This window comes from Scyliorhinus canicula, chromosome 8, assembly GCF_902713615.1.
Source record: "Scyliorhinus canicula chromosome 8, sScyCan1.1, whole genome shotgun sequence".
NCBI classification, from domain to species: Eukaryota; Metazoa; Chordata; class Chondrichthyes; order Carcharhiniformes; family Scyliorhinidae; genus Scyliorhinus; species Scyliorhinus canicula.
This window is the reverse complement of record NC_052153.1, coordinates 190,063,872-190,087,862: the sequence shown is the minus strand read 5'-3', so window position 1 is coordinate 190,087,862 and position 23,991 is coordinate 190,063,872. Positions and strand designations below refer to the sequence as shown.

The window sequence follows — 23,991 nt, the reverse complement described above, 5'->3', positions numbered from 1 at the left end:
TACAGACTGTAATGTACTAAATACAAACCATTTTTCTGGCCATCTCTCTGAACAATGCCTTTAATCTCCAACATTACAGGTGTCAGTTTTCCACTCAAATTAATTTAGCCTGCAATTGCTGGATTCATGCAGTGTTCTGAGTCACAACTAAACTTGTCACTGTTTTGTAATTCTACAAGATTCTTTGGCTGTTCTTCAGTCACCTTTCTGCCAAGTACTTTGTTTATTTTTGCAATAGAAATTACAGTACCTACAACAAAAAAAATAAAGTTAGATATGAAGGCAGTTAATTTGATATTAAGTATATGGAACAGGGCTCACCACCCGGACTAGAAGCTCCTGAATGGCCCAATAGGCAAAGGCACTGCCCAGTGCCTCGCAGCCATGGAGTGCAGAGGGTTCCAGGGCTGAGGGTGATTTTGGTTGCAGCAGCAACAATGGGGTGCTACAATTGTTCTTTCAACTGTGGAGCTTGGTTTGAGGAAGATGGAGAAAGGAAATGCCTCTTGCAAAGTTTGGTGGCAAGCAGTCATAGAGTTTACAGTGCAGAAGGAGGCCATTTGGCCCATCGAGTCTGCACCAGCTCTTGGAAAGAGCACCCTACCCAAGGTTCACACCTCCACCCTATCCCCATAACCCAGTAACCCCACTCCACACTAAGGGCAATTTTGGAACCAAGGGCAATTTATCATGTCCAATCCACCTAACCTGCACATCTTTGGACTGTGGGAGGAAACCGGAGCACCAGGAGGAAATCCACACACACACGGGGAGAACGTGCAGACTCCGCACAGACAGTGACCCAAGTCGGGAATCGAACCTGGGACCCTGGAGCTGTTAAGCAACTGTGCTAACCATTGTACTACTGTGCAGCCCACAGTCAAAGCAGGATTGAGATTTAATATGATGCCATCTATAGTGACACAGCACCAGCTTACAAATGAAGCATGGCATGGGCGAGTTAGCAAATCAATGACCACGAAGAGGTACTTGGCCAAGTGGAAAAATCTTCAGGGTGAAACAGGAAGAACATTTTGGGTGCGGGAAGAGGGAAATTGAGTGTCAATTTTTAAACTGAAGGTAAAACTGTAGTCCCCACAGCTTTGATTGCTAACAGGCTTTTAGCGTTCAGCCACTCTCGCAGTATGGGTCTTATGAATGGTTTTAAGTACCTTTGTCTGAAAGAAAAAACAGCATATTCTGGAAGTTGTTCAATATGTAAAGGTTCCAGGTGATGTCAAGTAAACCATTAACTGAGCATTGTGTATCGATTATCCATGTCAATACTGTAGCCACACAGAAGTAGCTACTCAACATCCATACCTTAATTAAATGCAATTCTAAACCCTTAAATTTTACTGACAAATGTTTCTCTCCTTGTCCTAATGTGTGCGCAGCAGTTGCCATTGAAAAATCAAAGCCCTTTGATCCCTCTACCAATGAACTACTGTCTGTTCACTGCCCAACATGTCCACAACAGCACAACTGAGATCGAGAACTTTACACGGTGGACATCTGTTCATCGCTATGCTGTACCAACCCACCACACAGGGGGCAATGCCATCACTTGCTCCTCAAAACTCAAGAGGGGTCTAAATTGACTGTAAAAATGTGATTAGGAACGTCAGAACGTCAAAAGAAAACTACACAGGTCTCGTCGTGTCACTTAACATTCAAATTGTGAGGTTTTTGCTGCTGAAAGCAACTTTAACAGTGGCATCGCTGTTACTCAATGGCACGGACTTTGCTTAAACAGTACAAATAGAATTTCCAAAGAATCTCTCCTAATCTCCAACAAAGATCTGGGACATTTCTGCTGTGATTAGATGAACATAACCAATACATGAACTGTCATCAGTGGATAATAGTAGGAACACAAGGGGGCCCCAGTATCGCAAGGCCTCCAGATAGCGCCCTCTTCCCCCTCCCTCTCAAACCCCCGCTTCCCACCACCCCTGTAGTGCCTTCCTTTAGTTCAAGATATGTTCAAGCTCCGATACAAATTTGTGGAAGACCATACCACAGCGGAACAGCTATGGAAGCTCAGTACTTCCTTTTAGCAGCTCATTATCAAAATGCATTTAAAAAGGTCGGTACAAAAATTTCCACCCGAGAGTTCCAGCTTCAGAACTACCTCATTGCCTCCAAGATAGCTCCAGCCAAATTTCCACTGCAACTAGAAATAAACAATGCCAGCACATCCAGCTGGTGGCATCCCAACCATCAGTTGCAGTCATGTCGAACTAGTCCTTGCTTGCCAGAACCCGGCTGCTCACTCAGCATGTGTCAAATACTCGCTTTGTCGCTGTAGAAGGGCGTCACGTGGAACATGTAGCAGTGTGTGCAGACCCGGACTGGTTTCATCTGGCCATATCGAGGTAAGGGAGCAGAATGAGAAGAGCAACGTGAGCAGAAGATCTGTCAAATGAAAAGGCATTTTAACATTTAAAAACACAGGGAAAACAAAAGTCATTATCCATTCTGGAGGCTCCCATAACATTTTTAAAAATTGAAGACATGACATGGAATAAACATTTGACGCATAGAATTTACTGTTCAGAATCAGGCCACTCAGTCCAAACTCAGAGCCAGCACTTGCCACACCAACCAGGGGCTGGCTTAGCAAACTGGGCTAAATAGCTGGCTTGTAATGCAGAACAAAGCAGCAGCGCGGGTTCAATTCCCGTACCAGCCTCCCCGAACAGGCGCCGGAATGTGGCGACTAGGGGCTTTTCACAGTAACTTCATTTGAAACCTACTTGTGACAATAAGCGATTTTCATTTCATTTTTTCATTTCATCTACCACCGTTTAATATTCATCTGCTCCTTTTCCCTCAAGTATTAATTAGCTTCCCCTCAAGTCCATCTATGTTAGTCACCTCAACAGTTTCCCATGGCAGTTATAGAGAGAGACTGCCATCCACACGGAGGCGAAACAGGACAGTTGTTGCTAGAAGTTCTTCCTTGAAGAACGTTAGAAATCAGTGAGTTTTTAGACCAATGTGGAATTGCTCATGGTCGAATTTCTGATGCTAGCCCAAAAGCGACTGGGTTGATTGGATTCAATTTCACACCATACATTGTGAAGAAAGCTGAACTCGAGACCTCTGGGTTGAGAGTCAAGAGCCATAATCAATCGGACATTTGTACTTTGAAGCGAGTGGGAGTTCCTTACTCCCACTTCACTCCAATCAGTGCCTCTGCCAGCGATAAGGACCTGAGCAGCGACCAAGTGAAGCTGGATTGTTCTTTCTATCAATTTCATAATTAAATGTACCATTTCCTCTGGGGCTGGAAATCCATTCCATTCAAAATCTCCCCTTGAGCCCAGTGCTTAATCAATTACCTTTCCACAGCTTCTGCAATGGTGCTTTCTTCGGATCACAGTGAATGGTGCCTTGCATGCAGTACAGTAACTGCAGACTTCATCTGGTACCCATTCTGGAGGATCTGTCACAAACAGCAAACAGAAGGGTCCATCAACAACGGATAATCTTTCGCTCAATCATGTAACCAGAGTCAGTCATTCCTCCCTCACAACACTACTTTGCTGGTTTAAAAAAAACACCAATGATTATAAATACACATAACTACATCTTAATCCAATTTTAGAATTCATTAGATGGGGCATCACTCAACACAAACTGCTTTGGAATATCTCAGTGTAACAGTAGAAGGGAGTAAAGTCACCATTGTCTCAAATGGACAGGCTGCTTTCCCTCTTGAGGGGGAGAGGTGCCTGGCGGTGGCGATGTAACCAGAGGATCAACTCGGGCGATAGGCGAAGTTGAAAAGGCGGGGCCTTCATGAATAACCTCAGTAGGTACAGAAATTGAACCCACGCTGTTGGCCTCGCTCTGCATCACAAACCAGCTGTCCAGCCAACTGAGCTAAAGCAACCCCCATGAAGGAGGAAAGCATGCAAGAAATACTCAGAAAGCTCAGGTTAGGCCTCAGCGAGAGTACTGCATCCCGATCTAGTCATCACACGTTAGGCAAGGGTCATTGTGAAGGTATGGAAATGATTTACTGTAATTGTTTGATGAATGGGGGAAGGAAAAAAAAAAACTGTTTCCATTAGCTGATGGAACAAACACTAAGGGTATAGGTTTGGGTAAGAGATGTGAAGAGAACTTTTGGGTGGCGATGACCTGGAACATGCTGCCCACGAGGGGGGTGGAAGCAGAGATGAAGAATTATTTCAAAAGGAAATTGGATGGGCACGAGGGAAAATAAACTTTGGGATGGGGTTAACAGTGGGGGAACAGGACTGACCGATTCCCTCCTGAAAGGGCCAGCAAGGACTCGATAGGCTGCATGGTCTCCTTACTTGGGGTAAATGACTAAGATTCCACGAGTTTGTATATTGTGTGTGTGGAGTGACAGTGGAAAGAGCTTCATCGACTGAACAGAATCCCTCCGCTGCTTTTCTTCTCGTTTGGTAATCACTTTAATACCTCCTTACCTCACAGAAATATGCTGAGACCAAAAAGGAAACCAGTAATTAAGAGCAGTGTTGGCTTGAATTGCACGCTTGGCTTCTGCAACAAAATTAACCTCTGTTTAAAAAAGTGAAACTATGCCTGGAGGAAGTATTTAGAATGCAGTTACCCCCACCCCCTCCACTGCACTCACTTCGACTCCTTTCATTTAGTTTGATTTTTAAAAATTTATGTTGAATTCTTTATTTTAAAATGTTCCTGCTCATAGCTTCAGAGTTTTCATTTAATCAGGTTCAAGAGCGCCAGTCAAGTCCCATCGGTTAAGAGATGAACCATGGAGGGTAATATCTGCGCTGAACAGAGCATTGCACACAGAAACAAATCTGCACCCACAAAGCGGCTCAGTGCACATTCTCTATGCAGGGAGTCAATTATCCCCTTCACCTTTCTTGCCAGTTATCAGTGAAGAAACCCAGGTTATCTGAAAACAGCCCCTCTCAAACACACAGAAAGTGGAGACTTCCGGTGATGGGGATGTGCCGAGTAGCTGCACATCTCCCACGAACCCAAAAATCGGCTCTTTTACTCAATATAGCCCGCTAACACAGGGAAAAATGTATCCCCACACCCCAACCAACATCGACACGAACGGAGATGCGGAGCAACAGCAACTCCAGAGGCCGTAAAGGGATAAGAAATGGGAAAATCCAGGAGACGCAAAAGGAGACGAAGCTCGGGCCACGCCAGAGCGAGAATGACCAACCCGCCACACCCCTCACCAGAGGGTGGTTGGAGGATGTTTCTCTCAGGGGAACTGAGAGAACACGGAGAGGAGATGAAGACCGACATTCAGACTGTGATCGGGGGGCGATCGCAGAAGCTCTGGCGACCATGCAGGTGGCCCTGAACAAGATGGAAAGGTGATTGGAGGCCCAGGAGAGCGCCGTAGAGGTGCTGGAAAAGGCCTCAGCCCAGAGCAACTGGGTCGCCGCTCCGGAAAAGAAAATAACAAAGTTGCAGAGCCTGAGGGAAAAGATAGAACATCAGGAGAACCAATCAAGGGGCCAAAACCTGCGGTTGGTGGGCCTGCCCTGCAGAGGGGATCAAGGCAGGGACCCCACAGACTATGTGGCCCAAATGCTGGGCAACCTGGTGGGAAGGGATAGCTTCTCCAACACACCAGAAATAGACAGAGCACACCGGTCGCTCCACCCGAAACCCAAGGCCGGAATGCAGCCAAGGGCGAGAATCACCAAAATGCACCGGTACCAGGATCGGGAAAGAATCCGGAGCTGGGTAAGACAAATGAAAACATCACTGGATCAGGATCCATCAGGATATTGGGGCTGACCTGGCCAAGACCCGGGTAGAGTTTAACAAGAGCGGTGTAAAATGTGGGATGCTGGATCTGGCCAAACTCTGGGTCACATTCCAGGGCAGGGAGCACTTCTTCACGGCCCCTGCGGACTCGGACAAATTCTTCCTGGAGAACGGGCTGGAGAAGGGGCAGCAGGGACAGCGGTGAACAGAGCACCCAAAGAGATTTTATTAATTTATTTAAGCAACTTGAAGAACACTTTGCGCGTGACTGCATTGCCCGCTCTGAGGACGGGAGTTGCAGAGGAAGGAAAGAGCGGGAACAGAAGAGCGCAGGAAAGGGTGAAGAGAACAACAGGTAGGGAGAACAGACAGCGGGTGATGGGCGGAGACATAACCAACCCCAGGAAGGGGCCACCGCACTAGCGGGAAAGCTAGCGCTAGGAAGCACGAATGAGGAGGGTCTGCGGCGCATCACCTGAAAGGGAGTGTGTGCAGGCAAAGGTGGGTGGAGGGGAGGGAAGAGGATGACAGGGGGGTGGGGGTGGGCTGGAGAAATTACCATAGGGAAACAGGAACAAAGATAGTAAGGGCAGTAGGCTGGCGACAGGGCAGTAGGCTGGCGACAGGGCAGTAGGCTGGCGACAGGGCAGTAGGCTGGCGACAGGGCAGTAGGCTGGCGACAGGGCAGTAGGCTGGCGACAGGGCAGTAGGCTGGCGACAGGGCAGTAGGCTGGCGACAGGGCAGTAGGCTGGCTACAGGGCAGTAGGCTGGCTACAGGGCATTAGGCTGGCTACAGGGCATTAGGCTGGCTACAGGGCATTAGGCTGGCTACAGGGCATTAGGCTGGCTACAGGGCATTAGGCTGGCTACAGGGCATTAGGCTGGCTACAGGGCAGTAGGCTGGCTACAGGGCAGTAGGCTGGCTACAGGGCAGTAGGCTGGCTACAGGGCAGTAGGCTGGCTACAGGGCAGTAGGCTGGCTACAGGGCAGTAGGCTGGCTACAGGGCAGTAGGCTGGCTACAGGGCAGTAGGCTGGCTACAGGGCAGTAGGCTGGCTACAGGGCAGTAGGCTGGCTACAGGGCAGTAGGCTGGCTACAGGGCAGTAGGCTGGCTACAGGGCATTAGGCTGGCTACAGGGCATTAGGCTGGCTACAGGGCATTAGGCTGGCTACAGGGCATTAGGCTGGCTACAGGGCATTAGGCTGGCTACAGGGCATTAGGCTGGCTACAGGGCATTAGGCTGGCTACAGGGCATTAGGCTGGCTACAGGGCATTAGGCTGGCTACAGGGCATTAGGCTGGCTACAGGGCATTAGGCTGGCTACAGGGCATTAGGCTGGCTACAGGGCATTAGGCTGGCTACAACAGGCCACATGTTGTGACTTGGAACACAGAGGCACTGCAAGCAACTACTTTGGAGGTTCCCTGAACAAAGGGAAAACCCAGAGTGCAGGGGCTCACCCCCTGGCGCTGTGAAGCCACAGTGCTAACCACTGTGCTACAGTGCTGCATCTAATTGTTCACATGTAGAATACAGATTTTTAAAAATTCTTTCATGGGATGTGGGTGTGAGCTGGCAAGGCCAGCATTTGTTGCCCATCCCTGATTGCCTTTGAACTGAGCGCTTTGCTCGACCATTTCAGAGTACAGTTTAGAGTCAACCACATTGCTGTGGGTTTGGAGTCACATGTAGGCCAGACCAGGTAAGGACGGCATATTTCCTTCCCTAAAGTGAACATTAGTGAACCAGATAGGAATACACATGGGAGGTCAATCAGCATGTATTAAACCTTGCCTCCCCAAGATTCTTTCGGAGGGGGAAGAAAGTTGGCGGAGGGAGTTTGATGAGTAATATATCTTACAAATTGGTAGCTGCCTACTGAAATACACTGGTACATAAAAAAAACGATATGCTCAGGAGGAAACTGCACAATTCTAGAACAGTTGTGTTTAGTTCAACCTGAATGACCACTGATGATGAAGCAATGGTCAAAAGGATGCTGTGTACATTAATATGACATGCAATTTCCTTCAAAACATCGGATTTTCTTCAAGTGAATGGATACAGAGACCTAGGTTACCGGCGTGTTCAAATTATGCTAATAGATTACCTGGATACAGGACAGTATCAAATATGCTCGTTTGTTAGTTCATGATCGTCCTAATCTTCAATCACGCCTGAGTGTATAAGGTAAGGTATGCAAGTATCCAAAACTATGTTTTATTACATCAGCAGTAGATTTCAAAGTTAGGATTTTATATTTTGCCAAACTGCTCAATATTCTAACTAACAATTGCTTATTCATTAAATCCAATTAAACAATGAATCTTCTATATCTTGCTGGAACAGCTAGCAGGCTGCCTTGTCTTTTGCGGAGATCCTAATTAAAAAAAGTAGTTTGAATACTACTGAAACGATTAGGCAATGAGGTCACAGCAGTGTTTGAAGATTTTGCAGCCTCAATCGAATCAGAGTGGGACAAATAATTGGACTAATAGTTTATGTCAGTCGCATAGTTACAAACGAGCACAAAGCTTGCGTGTGGAACTGAAAGTTGGATGCACAGATCTTGGAGTAACTATGGCAACCATTCAGCAGGAGATCTAGGAAGTAAGGGATTTAGCTACAAGGAGAAACCAAGAGATTTGAGCAGATGAAATAGAGACTTGATTTAAATGTGTGAAATTTCCTCCAGCAGGAAACCTTGGTGCCATATTGGGCCAGGAGGGGAGTTTCCAAGCACAAGTCCTCAACATCATTAAGACCGCCTATGTCCAGTTGCCTGACTCCACCTCACCAAGTTCATCTACTGCTCTTAAACTCCAATTGTCTAGTCCCTAGCCTCTCGGTCATCAAGACTTTTCTACTGTTACTGATCTGCCCAACCACATCCTCACCCTCATTAAAAACCGTTACCTCTAGACTTACTTATCCTAACATGTTGTTGGCCGGCCTTACCCTCTGTAAACTTGATGTCATCTACTATTCTGCTGCTCGAGTCCAACGCCACACCAAATGCTATTCACCCATTTCCGCTGTCCGCTGGCCTACACTGGCTCCTGGTTATACAATATTTTGATTTTAAAATTCCTTGCTCTCAAAGTCCTCAATGTCTTGTTGCTCCCCATCTCTTTTATCTCCTGCAGCCACACATCTCTGAAATATCTGCACTCCTCTAACTCCAACCTCCAGTTATCCAATTTTTAATTGCTCTGCCATTGGTGGTTGTGCCTCAGCTGCCTGGGTCTTAAGCTCTGGAATTCCCCCCCTAAACTTCTTCACCTCTCTTTACTCCTTTAAGACGCACCTTAACACCTTCCTCCTTGCCCAAGCATTTTGTCATCTGCCCCAAATTGTGTCTCCATGTCAAATTTTAGTTTATAATATCCCTGTCAAACACCTTGGGATGTTTTATCACATTGAAGGTGCTAAATAAATACAATTGTTGATGTAATTGAAATCAAAAACAAAGGGATATAATTGAAACTGAGCTGGTTAAAAGCAGAGCCATAAAAACAGCCCTCACAGAGTTGAGAACATCTGCAATGCACTGTCCCAGGGGCATTGAGTACAAGAGTAAGGTCATGTTGAGCTTGTATAAGGCACTAGTTAGGCCTCATGTGGAGAACTGCATCCAGTCCCGGGGACCATAGTCGAGGAAGAATGGGAAGGCACAGGGGCTGGTTTAGCACACTGGGCTAAATCGCTGGCTTTGAAAGCAGACCAAGGCAGGCCAGCAGCACGGTTCAATTCCCGTACCGGTCTCCCTGAACAGGTGCCGGAATGTGGCGACTAGGGGCTTTTCACAGTAACTTCATTGAAGCCTACTTGTGACAGTAAGTGATTTTAATTTCATTTTATTGGAGAGAGTACAGAGGAGATTCACAAGAATGATGCCAGGAATAAATAATCAGAGCTCTTGAGCATAGATTGGAGAGGTTCGGACTGTTTTCCTTAGAGAAAGGAAGGTAGAAAGGAGACTTGATGGAGGTTCAAGATCCCGAGGGGTATGGACAGGGTAAATAGTGAGGAACTGTTGTCTCTCACGGGTACCCTCTAGAGTCATGTTTTACTCAATCCTCTATTAAAACCCTGGGGTAGATCACTGAGCGCACTGGCAACAAATGGAAAGGTGTGGATGGTGGATGTTCTCAGCGAGATTTCAGAAGGGCAATGCCAGCAACCCAGGCCGCAGAAAGGTGCAGATTTCATTCCAAGGCTGTCCCTTGGTTCCATGCCCCTGTGCACTTTGCTCCAGGCCGCTCGTGGTCCACCTGGCTCCTTTGACTCATCTGGTCAAGAGGAATGTGGCCGTTACTCCATTCTGTCCACATTGGGGTGTTTGATGGACAGTGGAACATGGAGCACCTCCCAGGCCAGCTTTTGGTCGCTTTTATCAACCAACGCTGGTTAATGAAGGAAGGGGAGAGCAGGATCTCAATCGATCAGAGGGGGAGGGACCGAGAGACCAACTTCATCCTACCTTAAAGAGCTGATTTTAAATTTATTGACTTTATTCTTGGTTTTCCTCACCTTGTGCTCTACAGGGAAATGCTATGGATATCTAAACATTGGGCTGTGCCGAACATAGAGTGGAATTAACATGTTCGGATCCAATCATTACAAATAACACGCGTTCGCACAATTGGATTCTCTTCCATCAATAAACTTCTAAAAATGAAGGTTCATACTACTTTTGCTTGAGGAAAATTTTATAAATAATTATCTTGAAAGTGGGAAACACGGGAATTTGAATTAAACATTTCACATTTTTAACAATATCAAATGGACTTTTTAAAATGGCTTTCAAAAATCTGATTTTTCTCTGCACCTTATATCATAGCTGCTTGTATTTAGACACATGAGCGAGCGTCTACCAACACATTAACTTTTAAGAAGCTTTTCAAGCTACTTAAAAATGTTTACATAGTCACATTTAGCAATATTAATCAGAAGTATAAAATACTGACAACTTCCATTAATTCTGGAGGAGTCAACATTGACTAAAGTAGGGCAGCACGGTGGCACAGGGCTAGCACGGCTGCCTCATGGCGCCGAGGACCCGGGTTCGATCCCGGGCCTGGGTCACTGTCCGTGTGGAGTTTGCATATTCTCTCCATGTCTGTGTGGGTCTCACCCCCACAACCCAAAGATGTACAGGGTAGGTGCATTGGCCACACTAAACTGCCCCTTGAGTGGGGAAAAAAAGAATTGGGTACTCTAAATTTATTTTAAAAATATACATTTAGAAACGGGTGGTGAGGAATAATTAGTGCTGTTCGAATTGATCATCCCTGCCTGTAACATTACAATTGAACATGTTATCGAGACAACAGGTTAATGCTCTTTTATAAAGACACAATGGACTGAATTTTCTGCATCAGTGGCAGGAGTCCATTCTGGAAGTCAGTGGATTGTCGACTGAATGGGTTTGCAGCCTGTCTTTTTAAATTTAGAGTACCCAATTTTTTTTTCCAATTAAGGGGCAATTTAGTGGTGGCCAATCCACCTAGCTTGCACATTGTAGGATTGTGGGGACACCTGATGGAGAGAGGTAGAGGGGTTTGGGGTTGAGACAGTTAAATGTACAACCACCAGCAGTGGAGTGAGGAAATCATGCGTGCTTGTGTTGAAACAGCAGAAAGTGCTGAGAGCATTGTACGCTAAAGCAGGGCACAGGGACAGGGAGAAAGGCCACTTTGGACCTTGTTGGACCAGGAACCAACATAGGTCAGCAAGCAGATGGGTGAACAGGATTTGGTGCGTATTAGGGTAGCGCTAGTTGTATTTTGGATCAGTTCAAGTTTACAGGGGATGGAAATTGAAGTGTCAACCAGGAGAGCATTAGGATAAATCGAGTCTGTCCAGTAAAGAAGGCATAGCTGAGGGTCAAAGCAGCAGGTGGGGCAAAGCATGGGTGGAGACTGGCATTGATTGCTGGAGAGGATGGAAGGTCAGAAACGGAGCTCAGGGACCAATTGGGCAAGGTTAGCCAAATGTTCTCAATATTATAGGGACACATTTGCTCAAGGTGTTCCATATTACGAGGAAGGACTAAGCAACAGATCCACTTCTTGGTGCTGAATTGATTGAAGGTAGTCAGGCAGAGGTCCCCCACTCTGGCAGAAGGAGCTTACAGGCTTCAAATACTGAATTCCTATGGATGGGGTTAACTTAAAGGAATTAAATTAGTTAAGGTCAGCAAAGGTCAATGTAACAAAAGAGGCCTTAGTGCAATAAACTCTGAAAACAAATGGATTGTTTTGTGCAGTCAAAGCTCACAAACTTAAGCTAGTGTCAGGTCAACATCAATCCTCTTCATTAACAATACTTAATAACGTTTCTAAACTGAAAAACATGGGTGAGCAAAATTACGCATATTTCTGTAAAAAGTATCAATTCACACATCTATCCACTCCCAACTGTTGACTGTATTGGGAAATTCTTAATACTTCACCTTCAAGGTCCTCATCTCTTGCCTTGTCAGCAAGTTCTGAGGAAGGAACACTTTCCCGACATAAAGCACAGTCTTCTAGTACAGGACTTCTCAATGTCTGGTCACCTGAAACAAACAAGCCAATGGTATTGGAGCAAACACTCGTATTTACACTTGGAAGCTGAGTTCATGGATTTTACCGTCACATTCTCAATTACAGATCAGGTCGTGACTTAGGTTTTTCCATTGTTCAACCAGTGAGCTTCTCACGCTGCAAGCAGTGCCTGCTGTGGCTCAGTTGGACTCTAAGCTTCTGGGTTCAGGTTCTACTGCAGGACTCGAGCACAGAGATCCAAACTGACACTCCATTGTAGTGCTGAGGGAGTGTTGCACTTTCTGACAAGACATCAAACGGAACATAGAACATACAGTGCAGAAGGAGGCCATTTGGCCCATCGAGTCTGCACCAACCCACTTAAGCCCTCACTTCCACCCTATGCCCATAACCCCATCTAACCTTTTTGGTCAATAAGGGCAATTTATCATGGCCTTGTTGGGTGCAAATTGTTTCCTGTATTACAACAGCGACTACACAACAAGTGCTTTGGTAGGAGTTCTGAAGGAGTCATATTGGACTCGAAACATTAACACCGTTTCTTCACAGATGCGGGCACACCGGCTAAGCTTCCAGCACTTTGTTACTTAAAAAGTGCTTTACTGGCTGTGAAGCACTTGGGGACATCACGAGGCACTACATGAATGCAAGCCTTTTTCTTCTCTTCAGTAATGAAAAAGGACAAGCAACATGTTTAATCACCCTAGCATGTATTCCTTCATTAATTGCCTATTTGATCACGGTAGGCTTTAGGAGATCAGAGGTGAAGGGAATAAAGTACATGCTCCACGACACGTTCTCTTGCAGCTGATTTTCCTCACAACTGACCCTCCACTCCAGCCATTACCTGGATCACATGTGGGAACTAGGTGAAGTGAAGTCTGCAAAAATAAAAACTTTCAGCCAATTGTGCGTTCCGCGACAGCAAAATCCTTCATGTCCAGGGCTTGCAGAAAAATTGACTGACATTGTTTGCTGCCCAAGATTTCCTCAGCGCCCTTCGGACAACTGGACAGTAAAGGTTTCTTATGCCCAACACAGAGGTTATTAAAAGCAGTAATATGCTTTTTCCCTGTGGAAACTCCACGGCTAACAGTGCCCTCTTGCTATGGCTATGTTAATTAAGGCAGATTTGCTGCACAAATGGGCTTGTTCAAGACTGTGAACTGATAGAGAAGGCCAGAGTAATAGATGTCAATTGATACAGAAGTCAGAGGGTGCTCTTACTCCAATCACTTACACCTCCAACAGAAATCTTCCAACAGATTTGAAAGTTATTTTGAACCTTAAATTACTTTTACTATTGATTTAGGTGGCTTACAATCTGAAAATTTATACATTTCGAGATAAAGCCCTTTTCAATTTCAATAACCACTGCAGGATGACAGTGAATTTTAGAAATGGGTTTTATACTATGCAGGAAAAAGTATCTGAATTCCAAAACATTTTGCAGTTTAGTAAACATCCGTACAGAGTAAGAGGCATGTTAATGTTTCAGAAATCCATCCTTACCTATCTTCTCTGTCCTGCTGCCCTCGTATTCTAACTTGGTCGCCATGACCTCAAACAGGGTTTTAAGAATGCTTCGCAGGTCACTTGCATAGTTAGTTTGCAGCTGATCAGCAACACCTATGATGTTAAGAGATAAATTTAAAACAAATTACTGCATAAGTAACTTCTTGCTCACAGATTGATTGTAAACCATTGGATCTCAATGCACCACCCAAAGTCAGACAGACATGACCTGGTGAGCAAATGTGGGGAAACGGGTCTCATCTCACTTCCTCACCATATCCCACAATTTGCATTTTCCAACTTGTAATGTGTATCAATGATTCTATCAATACAATGGCCTGGATCTCGCAGTCAGTGGCACAACATCCCCATTCTCCGTCTCCCTGGACACCAACCCCGTTCGCATCCCCAGTACCCCTCGGACCCCACCTCACTTCACCCCGTCCCCTCCACTGAATCCGCTCTGTGCCTGCAAATAGAAAAAAAAGAAAAAGAAAATCGCTTATTGTCACGAGTAGGCTTCAATGAAGTTACTGTGAAAAGCCCCTAGTCACCACATTCCGGCACCTATCCGGGGAGGCTGGTACGGGAAATGAGCAGCCTTTAAAAAAAAAGGTAATGCAAGACTGACAGATCCCGGTGTGGCCATCAGTATGTCCTCCTCTGGAACCCATTCAAAAGTACAGCTATTTCTGGGGAACCCACTTGGGCTCAAATCCAGAGAAGTGCCACCATGGCCCTCAAACTTCTCAACTACTGGGACTCTTTAAGATCCAGGCCATTGAATCAATCATGACAGCCCTCTTATTTCAAAAAAAGGTGGTGCCAAGATCCAATTTACAGTATCATTGGTGACCCACAAACTTGGTAGTGCAGTACCGAGAACGCTGAAGCAGTGGAGCTTACATTCTTTAATCAATAACTAAACCTCTTTCATTTATAGACCACCATTAACATAGAAAATAATAACTGACACACATCGGTGCATGAAACTAAAGAGTCATTACATTTCTTGGGGAAAAAAATAAAGTATTAACCTGAACTGGAGTCATCACATACTTATAAACACAGGGCTGAGGAAGATGGTGCATCATGAAATTCTATCAGAGATAGTTGATTCTTTTAGTAAATTCATTTCCCCTCCACCCCCCACAATCAGATATCATACCGGGACCACTCAATACCCCTGGTGCATCCAAACTTTTATTCTTTTACAGGATGTGGGCGTTGCTGGCTGGGTCAGCATTTGTTGCCCATCCCTAATTGCCCTCGAGAAGGTGATGGTGAGTTGCCTTCTTGAACCGCTGCAGTCCATGTGGTGTAGGTGCATCCACTGTGCTGTTAGGGAGAGAGTTCCACGATTTTGACCCAGTGACAGTGAAGGAACGGCGATATTTTTTCCAAGTCAGGATGGTGAGCGACTTGGAAGGGAACCTCCAGGTGGTGGTGTTCCCATGTACCTGCTACCCTTGTCCTTCTAAATGGTCATGGTCTTGGGTTGGAAGGTGCTGTCGAAGGAGGATTTGGCCAGTTGCTCAGAGCAGTTTGTAGATGGTACACACTGCTGCACCCATGGTGGAGGGAGCGACTGTTTAAAGTGGTGATGGGGTTTGGTCGTTGCCTCCCTGGTAGCCCCGAGATGGATCTTATTGGCGTGAGGGACTCAGAAAACCCGAAATCGTGACATGGGTCAGTGACATGGCCGGATTTGAGAAGGTCAAGTTCGCGCCCCAAGAGTATCGATGCTAGGGTTTGCCCGGAGGTGGCAGCCGTTCATAGACTTCTTTGGGGAAAATTAAGCTAACAGGAAAGGGTGATTGGGGAACTGTGTAAGCAAATCACGTTGGCTGGGTTTGGTGGTTGGCTGGGTGGGTGTTATTTGTTTTTTCCCCCCCTCTTGAAAATTAAGATTATATATGCCATAATAAAATATTTTCAACAAAAAAAAAAGTGGTGACGGGCGCCAATTAAGCAGGCTGCTTTGTTTGTCCTGGATGGTATCGAGCTTAGGGTGCTATTGGAGCTGCACTCATCCAAGCAAGAGGAGAGTATTCACCCTTGACTTGTGCCGTGAAGATGGTGGACAGATTTTGGGGAATCAGTAGGTGAATTATTCGCTGCAGAATTTCCATTCTCTGACCAGCTTTTGACGAGCCATCTAAATGCTGTGGCCCAAGTTATATTTCTGGTTGATAGTAACCCCCAAGATTTTGGTGGGGAATTCAGCAATAATATTAGAACATTTCAAGGGAGATAATTAGATTCTCTTATTGGAGATGGCTCATTGCCTGGCACTTGTGGTTTCAAGATGGTTGGGCCTTGCGGACTACCTTGGGGAACTCTAGCAGTGATGCCCCGAGATGGAGATGATTAGTCACTAACAACCATAATGATGATCTTCCTTTGTACCAGTGTGACTCCTAGCCTTCCATCACTGGAGATACCAACCGCCCGTCTCCCTTCACTTCTACCCCAGCTGAGAATCCGTGAGCAATTCATTGCTTTGTAAGTGCTACAATGCAATATCATTTTTTTTTTTAAATTTAGATTACCCAATTATTTTTTCCAATTAAGGGGCCATTTAGCGTGGCCAATCCACCTACTCTGCACATTTTTGGGATGTGGGGGCGAAACCCATGCAGACACGGGGAGAATGTGCAAACTCCACACAGACAGTGACCCAGAGCCGGGATCGAACCTGGGACCTCAGCGCCGTGAGGCGGTTGTGCTAACCACTAGGCCACCGTGCTGCCCGTACAATGCAATACCATGACACCTTCTGTCACTTCTTTCATGATAAGAGACGAGGCTGATGGGGCAGTAATTGGATTAGATTTGTCCTGCTTTTTGTGGACAGGACATATGCAATTCTCCACAAAATCAGGCAGATACAAAAGATGATTTAGCTGACTTCCAACATACTTCCTTGCTCACTAAAAACTAAAGAAAGACATCAATGTTTCTGAAAAACCCAGGAGGCAACGTGCAGGACACTCTAGTTGCTCCATTTAATGAAAGTATGATTGTGTAAAAATTCAAAGGTACTGTGCTTTGAAAGGAACAGGCCACAAATAACAAAAATATTAAGAGGGAACATTAGACAGGTGTAGGTTTCCCAAACAGATTACACAAGCTATGGAAAATATAAGACATCAGGCAACGCCATAGACACTTTGTGCCTTGCCTCCGGGTGACCATAATTGCAGACACAGGTGCAAATACATTTTGGAAGTGGATTAGTTTCAATCTCTGCTCCTTGCCCTAAAGAAGGCTGCAACCATACACATATCTGATAAAGCTATCAGAAATCTATGCCACAGCTGAAGCTTAGCTCCCTATTTTTTTGAGCACTCTGCAATTCCGTCGGGAATGGAACTATAAAGGCTGATGCACTTCACGTAACTCCTCCTCCACTTCCAACAACTAGACAGGGTGCCAGGTTGCACTGTCACATGCTGCAGACCCTTCTTTACCTTGCATTTCTGCACAATTCCGAACAGATCTCTGCTACTTCAGCTCTGGCAATGGTTATGGAGTTGAGAAGATTCCGGAGGCTTTCGGAAAGCTTTCAGGATGTTGTCCTCCTATTGTCACATCGACCATTAGTCGTTCTCAGTCCTTTATATTGGAATTGCAAGTAGCTTTGTCGCTATTTGTCCACTCTGTACGTCTATTCAAACCTACATCTGAAATTACACCTTGGAGAGGACGCAAATAGCTGATTCACATGCCAGCCTATATAAAATGCCAATTGCTATCCCTGCAGTAGCTGCAGCGAAAAAGCAAATCCAGGCAACAAGATTCAACTTGGATCAAGCTTGGGTAACTTAACGCAGAACAAGAAAATTGGGAGGGCTAATTTGAGTGGTATTGTGTTCAACAGTTTAATAAAAGCAGATAACGTGACATTGTGTTAATAGAATCCAAGCCGGTTGGTGAAGTTAAAAACCAAGATGCAGAGCTTTCCTTTACTAACAGAGTTTATTGACTTTGTTCAGTCTCATCCCTCTCCTCTCCCTCAGTGTCGCAGCTGTCCCCTATTTATATGTAGATCTCCTTGATCACCTTCCTCACTGTGGCTGAAGAGTTCCTCAAGTCTCAAAGTGGATTCCACCCAAAACATTTTTTTTTATTAAATGTTTTTCAATTTTACTAAAAATTACAAAATAAAAAGTTTTACAAATCCACAAAAACTTCTTTCAGGAAAACATACTAAAAAGAATACAAACCCACACCCGCCCACCCCTTCCCAATCCTCACTTCCCCTAGCAACTGGCTCTGGAGCGGTGAAGCAACAGTGCTAACCACTGTGCTACCGTGCCACCCGAGTGGATTGGTTAAAATGATACCTGGATTCTCTCAACAGTAAAGACCAAAGTAAGAATATGAACGTTCTGCCTATTTCAGGTTTGGTAGTGATGACTTGTTAAAGTCACTAAAACGAGTGATGACTTGTTAAAGTCACTAAAACGAGTGGTGATTCAGTGTAAAATAGCCGGAATAAACCATTTTATCAACACCCGAGGCAGTATCCAGTGAAATACCCTTACTGTTGAGTAAGCCGATTATGTAAAAGGCTCAAATAAAATTAGATATGCAACACGCCGGTTAAATCACTGTTTTGGAAAATCAGTAAATTTACAGTTTACACAACTGGGACATTTGCAATGACAATGTTAAAGAAACCCGGTTTAAAGGGAAAAGGGCAAATTGTTTTAAAACTACAGCGACAGTTGGCCCATCCTTCTTGTCGTAGATAAAAAGAATGCAGGAGCTATGGATGATGAATATATTAATAGAGATGATCGGTGTGTGATGCATGTTTAAAAGAAAATAGGAGAACACCATCACAGCCTGCAGTGATTCTCCCTGTCGCAAGCGATTTTAATGTAATTGTTGCAATGGACTTGAAGTTATGGGTTAAAGACAAAAATCTTTCCTCTTACACGTTATATGCATGACAGCTGGATTCAGTCTGTCGACAGCATTTTTAGTAAAGACAAAATGGTATTTGTGGAGAAGGTAATGGAACCTGGATTGGGAGCACTGAAAATGAAAATGAAATGAAAATCGCTTATTGTCACGAGTAGGCTTCAATGAAGTTACTGTGAAAAGCCCCTAGTCGCCACATTCCGGCGCCTGTCCGGGGAGGCTGGTATGGGGAGGCTGGTACTGGCTAAATTCCTAACTGACAATTGGGGAGAAATTAGTAAACAATGAATTTAAAAGAATGTGTGAAAATGCGAAGATTGTAGTAATGAACACAGCTGCGGAAAGTTCCTTTAGTAATGGGGTTTGTGGAAGAAATCACGCAGTAATTGGTGAAAGCTTAGCTGACCAACTGAGCTGTAAACTGACATCTGCCTTGGCGTGGGCAGTTCATGTGACAAAATCACTTCAAATGGTTGGGAGCTCTAAGGCTGGAATCAAACCCGGGTCCCTGGCACCATGAGGCAGCAGTGCTAACCACTGTGCCAACATGCTGTCCATTTGTTTCTTCTTCAATGTTTTTTTCCTCCCTTTTTGGGGAAGGCCAATAAGTTGACAGCAGCTTTTACATGGGCGGGTAAGATTCCAAGAACTCATAGGATAGTTTTACAGAGAGAGACAGACAATCAGGGGGCCTGGCATTGCCCAATTTGCTTTTTTATTATTGGGTAGCTAATGTGAAAAAGATGCTGGGTTGGGGTCGTTTGGGTGCAGGCTGAGGCGAGGCCATGTAGGGGTCTGGGTTGGGTTCACTGGTGGCTGCTTAGTTTTTGCCGACAAGATATTTTACGAGCCTGGTGGCAGTATCCACCTGGAGGATATGGGGACAGTTCAGGCAACATTTAAAGCTATGGCCTCTGTTGAAGTCCCAGGTTTGATTCCGGCTTGGGTCACTGTCTGTGCGCAGTCTGCACATTCTCGTGTCGACGTGGGTTTCCTCCGGGTGCTCTGGTTTCTCTCCCAGTCCAAAGATGTGCAGGTTAGGTGGATTGGCCGTGATAAATTGCCCTGAGGTGTCCAAAAATGCTAGCTGGGGTTACTGGGGTAGTGTGGAGGTGTGGACTTCAGTAGGGTGCTCTTTCCCAGGGCCGGTGCAGACTTGATGGGCTGAACGGCCTTCTCTTGCACTGTAAATTCTATGATTCACTTCACAAACTGTGGGCATACACCCACTGTCTAACAGTGCATTTGAATGAGTTCACAAAAAAGGCCTCCATCCTCATTTGTTTTGTTTGTGGTTTATCTTTTGTATTGATGCTTGCGCCGAACACCTAAACCAGCTCTAAAACAGCCAGCATCGACTCTTTCATCTTTTGTGTTACTGCTGAATGTTCCATCGGTGCCAAGTGGCTGGAAATTAATGTTTTCCCAAAAATGCTTTTAAAATCTTCAGACATCTGCTTCAAAAGTGCATCTCCTTCTGAGAATCCAACCCCGGGAGCCTCTGCAGGTTCAATACTTTAGCACAATTCAACAATTTGAAAACAAGCACTGAATTAGGGATCTGCAGGTAGAATTTTTGCAATCTTCTGTATAATCTGTTAAATTCCATGATATATTCTTCTATAACATAACCAAAGGAGAGTGATGCAGTTGATTCCAAGAGTATGGTCCTGAATCTTAATAAATGAGACTACGAAGGTATGAGGTGCAAGTTGGCTATGATGGATTGGGAAACTTTACTTTAAGGGATGTCGATGGTTAGACAATAACAAACATTCAAAGAGCGCATGGTGAACTGCAACAATTGATACTCCTACCCGGCACAAAAGTAAAATGCCCAAGGTGGCCAACACAAGGTTTACAAAGGAAATTAGAGATAGTATTAGATCCAAGGAAGAGGTATACAAATTGACCAGAAAAAACAACAGACCTCAGGATTGGAAGCAGTTTAGAATTCAGCAAAGAGGACCAAGGGATTGACTAAGAAGGGGGAAAAATGGAGCACCAGAGAGTAAGCTTGCGGGGAACATAAAAACTGACTGTAAAAGTTTCTAAAGGTAAGTGAAGAGAAAAATACTGGTGAAGACAAATATAGGTCCCTTAAGAGTCAGAAACAGGGGAATGTATAATAGGGGACAAAGAAATGGCTGAGCAACTGAATACATACCTTGATTCGGTCTTCACAAAGGAGGACATAAATAACATTTCAGAAATGTTGGGGGACACAGGGTTGTTAGTGGGAGGAATTAAAAGAAATCAGAAGTAGTAGGAAATTGATGTTGGGGAAACTGATTGACGGCCGATAAATCCGCAGGGTCTGATAATCTAATTTCCAGAGTACTGAAGGAAATGCCCCGAGAAATAATGGATGCATTGGTGGCCATTTTCCAAGATTCTATGGACTCTGGAACAATTCCTATAGATTGGCGTGTAGCTAATGTAACCCCACTATTTAAAAAGGGAGGTAGAGAGAAAACAGGTAATTATAGACCAGTCAGCCGGACGTCAGTAGTGGAGAAAATGCTAGAGTCCATTATAAAAGAGTTGATAGCAGAGCACTTGGAAAAGAGTCGCAGAATTGGACAGAGTTGGACTAGGCATGGATGGGGGAAATCATACTTGACAAATCATACTTGGAATTCTTCGAGGATGTAACTAGTAGAGTTGAGGAGGGGACGCCAATGGATGTAGCTTATTTGGACTTTCAGAAGGCTGTTGACAAAGCCCCACATGAGAGATTAATGTGTAAAAATTAAAGCACATGGGACTGGGAGTAGTGCATTGAGATGGATAGAAAACTGGTTGGCAAGACAGGAAACGCAGAGTAGCAATAAATGGGTCTTTTCCCAAATGGCAGGCAGTGACTAGTGGGATACTGCAGGGACTGGCGCTGGGGTCCCAGCTATTCACAATATACATTACTGATTTAGATGAGGGAACTAAATGCAATATCTCCAAATTTGTAGATGCCACAAAACTGGTAGGGAGGGCGAGCTGTGAGGAGGATACAGAGATGCTTCAGTGTGATTTGGACAAGCTGAGCGAGTTGGCTAATGCATGGCAGGTACACTATAATGTGGATAAATGCTAGGTTATCCACTATGGTAGAAAAAATAGAAAGGCAGATTATCTGATGGGCTATAAATTGAGGGGGTCTCCTCGTACACCGGCCACATTGTAGGTAAGCACGAAGGTGCAGCAGGCAGTAAAGGCGGCAATAGTATGTTGGCCTTCATAGTGAGCGGATTAGAGTAGAAGAGCAGGGATGCATTGCTGTGATTATATAGGGCCTCATTGAGACCACACCTGGAATAGTGTGCGCAGTTTGGGTCTCTTTATCTGATGAAATCTGATCTTGCTACAGGAAGAAGTGCAGGAATATTTGCCAGACTGATTCCGGAGATGGTGGGACTGACGTTTGATGAGAGATTGAATCGGTTAGGATTGTATTCACTGAGTTCAGATGAATGAGGGGGGATCTCATAGAAACCTACAAAATTCTAACAGGACTAGACAGGGTAAATGTAGGATGTTCCTTAGGCGGGTGTTCAGAACCCGGGGTTACAGTCGGAGGATATGGGGTAAACCATTTAGGACAGAGATGAGGAGAAATCTCTTCACCCAATGTGTGGTGAGCCTGTGAAATTCACTACCACAGAAAGCAGTCGAGGTAAAAATATTGTTCAAGGTGGGCGGGAGGAGAGAGAGAGAGAGAGAGAGAGAGAGAGAGAGAGAGAGAGAGAGAGAGAGAGAGAGAGAGAGAGAGAGAGAGAGAGAGAGAGAGAGAGAGAGAGATGGGAATAGGCTATTAGGTTGAATGATCAGCCATGATCATAATGAATGGCAGGGCAGGCTTGAAGGACCAAATGATCTACTTCTGTTCCTATTTTCTATGTTTTCAGGATAGGTGCTGGGAATATCTTTTCCTATGGTGGGGAGCGTAGACCTAGGGCCACCTTTTCAGAATATGGAGTCGGCCATTTAGGACTCTGACGAGAAGACATCTCTTCGCTCAAAAAGATTCTGGATCTTTAGAATTCCCTACCTCAAGAATGCGTGGGTGCTCAATGAGTATATTCAAGACACAGTATCCAAAAAAGTGTCAATCCAAGGGAATCAAGGGATCCGGAGATAGAACATAGAGAAATACAGCACAGAGCAGGCCCTTCGGCCCACGATGTTGTGCAGAACTTTTGTCCTTGGTTAATCGTAGATCATAGAATTTTGGACCCCAAGGGCAATTTATCATGGCCAATCCACCCAACCTCCACATCTTTGGACTGTGGGAGGAAACCGGAGTACCCGGAGGAAACCCACGCACACACGGGGAGGATGTGCAGACTCCACACAGACAGTGACCCAAGCCGAAATCGAACCTGGGGCCCTAGAGCTGTGAAGCAATTGTGCTATCCACAATGCTACCGTGCTGCCCTTAAGAACAAATTAATCTACACTCCATTATTCTACCATAATCCATGTACCTATCCAATAGCCACTTGAAGGTCCCTAATGTTTCCGACTACTTCCACAGGCAGTGCATTCCACTACTCTCTGGGTAAAGAACCTACCTCTGACATCCCCCCTATATCTTCCACCATTTACCTTAAATTTATGTCCCCTTGTAATGGTTTGTTCCACCCGGGGAAAAAGTCTCTGACTGTCTACTCTATCTATTCTCCTGATCATCTTATAAACCTCTATCAAGTCGCCCCTCATCCTTCTCCGTTCTAATGAGAAAAGGCCTAGCACCCTCAACCTTTCCTCGTAAGACCTACTCTCCATTCCAGGCAACATCCTGGTAAATCTCCTTTGCACCTTTTCCAAAGCTTCCACATCCTTCCTAAAATGAGGTGACCAGAACTGCACACAGTACTCCAAATGTGGCCTGACCAAGGTTTTGTACAGCTGCATCATCACCTCACGGCTCTTAAATTCAATCCCTCTGCTAATATGAGCGCTAGCACACCATAGGCCTTCTTCACAGCTCTATCCACTCGAGTGGTAACTTTCAAAGATCTATGACCATAGACCCCAAGATCTCTCTGCTCCTCTACATTGCCAAGAACCCTACCGTTAACCCTGTATTCCGCATTCATATTTGTCCTTCCAAAGTGGACAACCGTACAATTGTCAGGGTTAAACTCCATCTGCCACTTCTTAGCCTAGCTCTGTATCCTATCTATGTCTCTTTGTAGCCGACAGCAGCCCTCCTCACTATCCACAACTC

At 45.1% G+C, this 23,991-nt stretch overlaps 1 protein-coding gene across 5 annotated transcripts in view; it reads right to left on the bottom strand.

Annotated features, from left to right (window-relative positions):
- Positions 1-753: 753 nt before the first annotated feature.
- The window catches only part of zfyve28 (zinc finger, FYVE domain containing 28), a 214,885-nt gene continuing 191,647 nt past the window's right edge, over positions 754-23,991 (bottom strand). For 3 of the 5 annotated variants that reach the window (XM_038805888.1, XM_038805890.1, XM_038805889.1), the window contains 4 exons: positions 13,830-13,946; positions 12,224-12,328; positions 3,348-3,451; positions 754-2,418 (listed from right to left, as the gene is read on the bottom strand). In XM_038805888.1, the coding sequence (XP_038661816.1) occupies positions 2,287-2,418; positions 3,348-3,451; positions 12,224-12,328; positions 13,830-13,946 (458 nt within the window). In that variant the 3' untranslated portion in view covers positions 754-2,286. Of the gene's footprint in view, positions 2,419-3,347; positions 3,452-12,223; positions 12,329-13,829; positions 13,947-23,991 lie in introns of those variants that run through there. The other 2 variants (XR_005461669.1, XR_005461670.1) reach the window with 1 other exon arrangement.